The sequence below is a fragment of the Pseudochaenichthys georgianus genome, unplaced genomic scaffold (genome assembly GCF_902827115.2).
Source record: "Pseudochaenichthys georgianus unplaced genomic scaffold, fPseGeo1.2 scaffold_602_arrow_ctg1, whole genome shotgun sequence".
In the NCBI taxonomy this organism is placed as follows: Eukaryota; Metazoa; Chordata; class Actinopteri; order Perciformes; family Channichthyidae; genus Pseudochaenichthys; species Pseudochaenichthys georgianus.
This window is the reverse complement of record NW_027263160.1, coordinates 35,001-43,580: the sequence shown is the minus strand read 5'-3', so window position 1 is coordinate 43,580 and position 8,580 is coordinate 35,001. Positions and strand designations below refer to the sequence as shown.

At 44.2% G+C, this 8,580-nt stretch overlaps 1 protein-coding gene across 1 annotated transcript in view; it reads right to left on the bottom strand.

Annotated features, from left to right (window-relative positions):
• Positions 1-680: 680 nt before the first annotated feature.
• The window catches only part of hivep2a (HIVEP zinc finger 2a), a 39,396-nt gene continuing 31,496 nt past the window's right edge, over positions 681-8,580 (bottom strand). The window contains exons 11-14 of the mRNA XM_034079382.1: positions 8,308-8,580; positions 3,985-4,075; positions 1,496-1,615; positions 681-1,241 (exon numbers count right to left, since the gene is read on the bottom strand). The exon at positions 8,308-8,580 is cut by the window's right edge and continues 544 nt beyond it. Coding sequence (XP_033935273.1) covers positions 696-1,241; positions 1,496-1,615; positions 3,985-4,075; positions 8,308-8,580 — 1,030 coding nt within the window. The 3' untranslated portion in view covers positions 681-695. The remainder of the gene's footprint in view (positions 1,242-1,495; positions 1,616-3,984; positions 4,076-8,307) is intronic.

The window sequence follows — 8,580 nt, the reverse complement described above, 5'->3', positions numbered from 1 at the left end:
CATTTGTTAAAATTTCACTCATATAAAAATATGTTTTAGTGCAACCGTACGTAATAGTAATATCCATAACTTCACATCGCTTGTCGAGACTTTAAGGTGTCCAAAACACAGGAGGTGGGGCGGTAAAAGGGGGGGGGGGGATTGCATTATTACAAAGCTGATAGTATTGTATTTACATTTACCTTCCTGCTTTGTTTGCTTATAAGAAAATAAGCAAAAAAACATCGATAAAGATTAAAGAAAAGGCACACACGTAGCTGTCTTGATTCTTTTTTTTTTTTTTTTTAACGTACCGCTTAGCCAGAGTCCTTTTCCTTTATTATAGCAGATTTAATTGGTGGAGTACATGTGTAACCGTATGCAGATCCTCTTTACAAGTCTTTAAATAAGAAAAGTTTCTGAGAGCAGGCATGAAGTACATTAACGATAAAAGTCTTTTTTTGACAAGAGCTGTTTTTCTTTGTATCCATATGTGTGTGTGTGAGAGAGAGAGTGTGTATGCATGTATAAAGTGATGTAGGAGAAAATGTGTAAAGTGTGCAAAAGTCATTTTTCTCTCTCTGTTGCACTTCATCCCTTCCTGTTATCCAAAACAAACAAAAACTAAAATCCATGTTCTCTCCTCCTCCTCCTCCTCCTCCTCCTCCTCCTCCTCCTCCTCCTCCTCCTCCTCCTCCTCCTCCTCCTCCTCCTCCCTACGATACGTCTTTGCTTCTCTTTGTGCTTTCCGCCTCCTTTTCCCTCTCCAGCCTCAGAGGTTTGGACCCTGTTGGAGGATGGAGGGTTTCTGGAGGAAAGGAGGAAGAGGAGGAGGAGGAGGAGGAGCTAAAGTGCTGTTTCCCGGGACCTTGAGGAGGAGATGATGAAGGGTGAGGAGATGGTGGCGACCTGGACACGGATGGCTGTTCAGACAAAGAAGAACAGGATGATGAAGGAGCTCTGCCGCCATGTTTCCCTCCTCCTCCACCTCCTCTGAGTTCCTGCGAGTCGATGCAGAGGGAAGCGATGGCCTTGGTGCAGGTTTGGATGTATTCCTCCTGCTCTAACCTCACTCCTCCTCCTCCTACGATGACTCCCCTTTCTTCCAGGGAGGTGAAGTGAGAGGCCTCACTGGTTGTTGAGTCCTCCGAGCTGTTTTGCTGCAGCTTTCCCTGGCTCAGAGCGGAGGTCGGGACGGAGGTCGGGGCGGAGTGAACCATCTGGATCCCTCCGATGGGGATCATTGGGAACGGAGAACGCACCTGAAATCAGAAAAATAGGTGGAGTAATTAAAACTAATCACAAAACCAACAGAGAAATGTGTAAAAATAACACGTATTGATTGTGTAATAAAGGAGAAGATCAAATGAACAATTATGAAAGCAATTAAAACAAATGATCTTCTAAATATTACAATAAAACATTTTAGAAAATACCATAAAATAATGTTCCGTAATACAAAATAAAATTTGAATGCAAATAAACGACTAAAATAAAAATAAAGAATTTAAATTACCTGGAGTTGGGAGTGGAGAGGAAGGTGACTAAACAGGACTTGGTGAGGCGGGCTGGACTGGTTACCGCGGTTACTGCACTGGTCCCGTTCCCCTGACGACAAGGATTCCAGACAATGTTCCTGGAAAGAGGAGAGGAGAAGAAACATGAAAAACATGGACGCCTCTTTTTTGCTGCCTCTCTGCTCATCTTCGAGACATTTGAATACGAAGCGAAGGCAAACAGAAACACAACATCAGTTAAAATAAACACTAAATAGAAAACTAAATATTTTGTTAGAAATAATAATAATAATAATAATAATAGAGGGTTTTCTTTGACAAAAAGCCAATAGGATTTCTCCATTGGAATTTGGATTATTGCAGAAAATAATCTCTGTGGCAAACAAACGTTTATGATACTTACACGTTTTATTCAGCAAGATAATCTCCACATACTAACACCACTTTACGATTTCTGAACGTTAGACTATAAAGGAACTAAATCACGGGCACATGACTTCACATCACCACCGCTAAGCTAAAGGTGGCTAATGTTGGGCTATAAAGGAACTAAATCACGGTCACATGACTTCATGTCACCACCGCTAAGCTAAAGGTGGCTAATGTTGGGCTATAAAGGAACTACAGCACGGTCACATGACTTCACGTCACCACCGCTAAGCTAAAGGTGGCTAATGTTGGGCTATAAAGGAACTACAGCACGGTCACATGACTTCATGTCACCACCGCTAAGCTAAAGGAGGCTAATGTTGGGCTATAAAGGAACTACAGCACGGTCACATGACTTCACGTCACCACCGCTAAGCTAAAGGTGGCTAATGTTGGGCTATAAAGGAACTACAGCACGGTCACATGACTTCATGTCACCACCGCTAAGCTAAAGGTGGCTAATGTTGGGCTATAAAGGAACTACAGCACGGTCACATGACTTCACGTCACCACCGCTAAGCTAAAGGAGGCTAATGTTGGGCTATAAAGGAACTACAGCACGGTCACATTACTTCACGTCACCACCGCTAAGCTAAAGGCGGCTAATGTTGGGCTATAAAGGAACTACAGCACGGTCACATGACTTCACGTCACCACCGCTAAGCTAAAGGAGGCTAATGTTGGGCTATAAAGGAACTACAGCACGGTCACATTACTTCACGTCACCACCGCTAAGCTAAAGGTGGCTAATGTTGGGCTATAAAGGAACTACAGCACGGTCACATGACTTCACGTCACCACCGCTAAGCTAAAGGAGGCTAATGTTGGGCTATAAAGGAACTACAGCACGGTCACATTACTTCACGTCACCACCGCTAAGCTAAAGGTGGCTAATGTTGGGCTATAAAGGAACTACAGCACGGTCACATGACTTCACGTCACCACCGCTAAGCTAAAGGAGGCTATTGTAGGGCTCCTTATTTCAGGCTAACAACCAAAAATACATTTAAAAAAACATTGACTTCTAGGAAGTGCTAAAATGCTAACTCATTTCCAGGGTTTTAGGACTTCTCCTGCACCACTCTGTAAGCCGGCATGGAAACAGAAATGTGTGGTTGTGCAGGACGGTTGGTAAGAAAAAGAAACACAAAACATGACGGCTGAAGGATGGTTGTTAAGACTTTAATCTATCATTTGGAGAACGCCGGGTTATCAAAGCAGAGCCTCTGCGTCACGCTTTGTTTCAGAGCGAGCGGCAGCAGAAGCCAGAGCTGAAGTAGGGCTCTTAAGAAGAAAAACAGCCGCGTTATTAACCACACCAACGTGGGCCAAGATCCCATTACCACCAAAACCCAGCAGCCCTATCTTCAATCATCCCTCTCTCCAACACTCTCTTTATTCCCTCATCCCCTCAAAATGCTTCTGTCTGCCAGATGCTTTTCCCCTCGGCTCCCTCTGTATTCCCCTCTTTTTGTGCCTACGAGTGTCAGAAAGTCTGCTAAATCCCAGTTAAGATTCAAGACTCAAAGGCTTTATTTTAATATGCACAATTGCTGCGGTGTAGTTGTTGTAATGCACATATTAGGGCTTAAGCCAGGCAACAATGCAACTATACTCAAGACAAAGAAATATATAAAACAGTGCAATTAAATTAAAACACTGAGGTAAATGGAATAGGATAAAAGTAAATTCTGTACAGTAGAATAAATAATGTATAATATAATAATAATGTGAATATGTGGAATAAACAGAAAACAGACCACATGTGGTGCTAAAAATGGAAACTTCATGCCCGCTATAAATACAAATAAAACTCTCGTGCCAGGCTTATTAAAACAGTAAAAGACAAATGTAAAAAACAAATGGTAACACGTGAGTTCTGTTCTCCATGATATAAAGATGAACTGGGTAATTAATTTAAAAAAAGATACATGTACGTAATGCTGCCGCTTTGTATTAAGTGGCATAGCCCTTGTGCAGCTTTAAAGAATCTACAGCAAATACTAAAAACATGCATGAAATAAAGAAAAAGTCGATTTTCTCATTTGTTATTTCTTACCGTCTCCATTTCGGTTCCGGTTCTGCGACATCCCAGAATGCCGAGCTCCGCCTGGTGACCCTGCCTCAGGCCCCGAGATCCACTCTGCTGGCTGGAAGTCACACAACAACAAGACATATCACGTTAACCCTTCAAGTATTCAATCAAATCTTTAAGTTCAATTCAAATGTATTTATATAGCCCAGTATCACAAAACACATTTGTCTCAGAGGGCTACACAAATCAACAAACATGAATTATATAGTAAAATGACAAGATAAATGTGAGAATACCATTGAATGGGTACAAAACATAGTGACAGAAATACAGTTAGAGTACAATAATTACAATTCTATAAAATGAAAGGTCCATGAGGATTAAAAAGGGAGTTTAAGTAACGTAAATAAATGCTATGGGAAGTAGCGTCGGGTCATGGGAGTTTGTGATAGCAGTGATTACAAATTACTTCATTACTCATTACTATTCATCCACATAAGTCTCCTACTCCCAAACAAAAACAGTAAACAGGTTTCAGTGCCAATTTCTGTGTTTCACGGTTCATTTTTCTCCGTTAATGTCCAATTTTAGGGTTAGGTAGTTCCTTTATAGCCCAACATTAGCCACCTTTAGCTTAGCGGTGGTGACGTGAAGTCATGTGACCGTGCTGTAGTTCCTTTATAGCCCAACATTAGCCACCTTTAGCTTAGCGGTGGTGACGTGAAGTCATGTGACCGTGCTGTAGTTCCTTTATAGCCCAACATTAGCCACCTTTAGCTTAGCGGTGGTGACGTGAAGTCATGTGACCGTGCTGTAGTTCCTTTATAGCTCAACATTAGCCTCCTTTAGCTTAGCAGTGGGGACGTGAAGTCATGTGACCGTGCTGTAGTTCCTTTATAGCCCAACATTAGCCTCCTTTAGCTTAGCGGTGGTGACGTGAAGTCATGTGACCGTGCTGTAGTTTCTTTATAGCCCAACATTAGCCTCCTTTAGCTTAGCGGTGGTGACGTGAAGTCATGTGACCGTGCTGTAGTTCCTTTATAGCCCAACATTAGCCACCTTTAGCTTAGCGGTGGGGACGTGAAGTCATGTGACCGTGCTGTAGTTTCTTTATAGCTCAACATTAGCCACCTTTAGCTTAGCAGTGGGGACGTGAAGTCATGTGACCGTGCTGTAGTTCCTTTATAGCCCAACATTAGCCTCCTTTAGCTTAGCGGTGGTGACGTGAAGTAATGTGACCGTGCTGTAGTTCCTTTATAGCCCAACATTAGCCACCTTTAGCTTAGCGGTGGTGACGTGAAGTCATGTGACCGTGCTGTAGTTCCTTTATAGCCCAACATTAGCCACCTTTAGCTTAGCGGTGGTGACGTGAAGTCATGTGACCGTGCTGTAGTTCCTTTATAGCCCAACATTAGCCACCTTTAGCTTAGCGGTGGTGACGTGAAGTCATGTGACCGTGCTGTAGTTCCTTTATAGCCCAACATTAGCCTCCTTTAGCTTAGCGGTGGTGACGTGAAGTCATGTGACCGTGCTGTAGTTCCTTTATAGCCCAACATTAGCCTCCTTTAGCTTAGCGGTGGTGACGTGAATTCATGTGACCGTGCTGTAGTTCCTTTATAGCCCAACATTAGCCTCCTTTAGCTTAGCGGTGGTGACGTGAAGTCATATGACCGTGCTGTAGTTCCTTTATAGCCCAACATTAGCCACCTTTAGCTTAGCGGTGGGGACGTGAAGTCATGTGACCGTGCTGTAGTTTCTTTATAGCTCAACATTAGCCTCCTTTAGCTTAGCAGTGGGGACGTGAAGTCATGTGACCGTGCTGTAGTTCCTTTATAGCTCAACATTAGCCTCCTTTAGCTTAGCAGTGGGGACGTGAAGTCATGTGACCGTGCTGTAGTTCCTTTATAGCCCAACATTAGCCTCCTTTAGCTTAGCGGTGGTGACGTGAAGTCATGTGACCGTGCTGTAGTTCCTTTATAGCCCAACATTAGCCTCCTTTAGCTTAGCGGTGGTGACGTGAAGTCATGTGACCGTGCTGTAGTTCCTTTATAGCCCAACATTAGCCACCTTTAGCTTAGCGGTGGGGACGTGAAGTCATGTGACCGTGCTGTAGTTTCTTTATAGCTCAACATTAGCCTCCTTTAGCTTAGCAGTGGGGACGTGAAGTCATGTGACCGTGCTGTAGTTCCTTTATAGCCCAACATTAGCCTCCTTTAGCTTAGCAGTGGTGACGTGAAGTCATGTGACCGTGCTGTAGTTCCTTTATAGCCCAACATTAGCCACCTTTAGCTTAGCGGTGGGGACGTGAAGTCATGTGACCGTGCTGTAGTTCCTTTATAGCCCAACATTAGCCTCCTTTAGCTTAGCGGTGGGGACATGAAGTCATGTGACCGTGCTGTAGTTCCTTTATAGCCCAACATTAGCCTCCTTTAGCTTAGCGGTGGGGACATGAAGTCATGTGACCGTGCTGTAGTTTCTTTATAGCTCAACATTAGCCTCCTTTAGCTTAGCGGTGGGGACGTGAAGTCATGTGAACGTGCTGTGGTTCCTTTATAGCCCAACATTAGCCTCCTTTAGCTTAGCGGTGGTGACGTGAAGTCATGTGACCGTGCTGTAGTTCCTTTATAGCCCAACATTAGCCACCTTTAACTTAGCGGTGGTGACGTGAAGTCATGTGACCGTGCTGTAGTTCGTTTATAGCCCAACATTAGCCACCTTTAGCTTAGCGGTGGTGACGTGAAGTCATGTGACCGTGCTGTAGTTCCTTTATAGCCCAACATTAGCCTCCTTTAGTTTAGCAGTGGTGACGTGAAGTCATGTGACCGTGCTGTAGTTCCTTTATAGCCCAACATTAGCCACCTTTAGCTTAGCGGTGGGGACGTGAAGTCATGTGACCGTGCTGTAGTTCCTTTATAGCCCAACATTAGCCACCTTTAGCTTAGCGGTGGGGACGTGAAGTCATGTGACCGTGCTGTAGTTCCTTTATAGCCCAACATTAGCCTCCTTTAGCTTAGCGGTGGGGACATGAAGTCATGTGACCGTGCTGTAGTTCCTTTATAGCCCAACATTAGCCTCCTTTAGCTTAGAGGTGGGGACATGAAGTCATGTGACCGTGCTGTAGTTTCTTTATAGCTCAACATTAGCCTCCTTTAGCTTAGCGGTGGGGACGTGAAGTCATGTGAACGTGCTGTTGTTCCTTTATAGCCCAACATTAGCCTCCTTTAGCTTAGCGGTGGTGACGTGAAGTCATGTGACCGTGCTGTAGTTCCTTTATAGCCCAACATTAGCCACCTTTAACTTAGCGGTGGTGACGTGAAGTCATGTGACCGTGCTGTAGTTCCTTTATAGCCCAACATTAGCCTCCTTTAGTTTAGCAGTGGTGACGTGAAGTCATGTGACCGTGCTGTAGTTCCTTTATAGCTCAACATTAGCCACCTTTAGCTTAGCGGTGGTGACGTGAAGTCATGTGACCGTGCTGTAGTTCCTTTATAGCCCAACATTAGCCTCCTTTAGCTTAGCGGTGGTGACGTGAAGTCATGTGACCGTGCTGTAGTTCCTTTATAGCCCAACATTAGCCACCTTTAGCTTAGCGGTGGTGACGTGAAGTCATGTGACCGTGATTTTCAGTTAGGGCTGAATTTACTAGGAAAATGTAATGATTCTCATATAACTCCCAAACAGTGAGTACTACAATCATGAAATTTGGCATCTGTGATGGTCTCCTACCTCCCCTCACGTGTACCAAGTTTGGCGCCTCTAGCCTTTTCCCTTAGTGTAGCTGTCATTGACACCCATTATAGCAAAACAGGTATAATCCTGATGTAACTCCGGATGGATAAGTGGTACATTCACCAAATTGGTTGTGTGGGATTGACTTATTCGATTGTTCAAGTGCACCAAATGTGGCGTCTCTAGCTTCTACCTTTCATATGGCTGTCATGGACTCTCCATTGTGTTTTAGGGTTAGGGTTAGGGTTGGGATTAGTAACTCTTTAAATGAGGTTGTACCGTGGTTCTCATGGACTCTTCAAAGGTTATTAATATTGTGAATTGAATGATATATATATATTTAAAAAGCAGAATTCAAAAAGCTTTTAAAACTTGGCTCATGGACTCTTCGTTGCGTGTTAGGGTAAGGATTAGTTACTCTTAAAATGAGGTTGTACTGGGATAATCGTGAACTTTTCAAAGGGCATCAATATTGTGAATTGAATGATAAACATATTTAATGTTAAAACTGAGCTGAACAGACATTATTAAACCTCCCTCACTTTATTTTTCTACCCTGTAGCTTTGTGCATATGACAACAAAACCTCCGAATTGAATTTGAATTGAACTGGACTTACCTCGGGTGGTGGAGGTGTTGGTGCAGCCCTCGACGGGGGGACACCGCCCGGATCATCGCTCTGTGACGTCCTCGGGGTGAAAGGTCTCGCTTGTAGTCTCTTCCCGCTGGAGACGTAGGCCGGGAGAGAGGGGAGAGCAGCGAGAGGTGTCCCCTCCTGGGGGAGAGGTCTCGTCTGTAACCCCCTGCAAGGTCTCTCTTTGGGGAGATATGTCGCATCGGGGAGAGGTCTCCACGGGGTGAAAGATGTCCGGCACAAGGTGAAAGGTCGCGG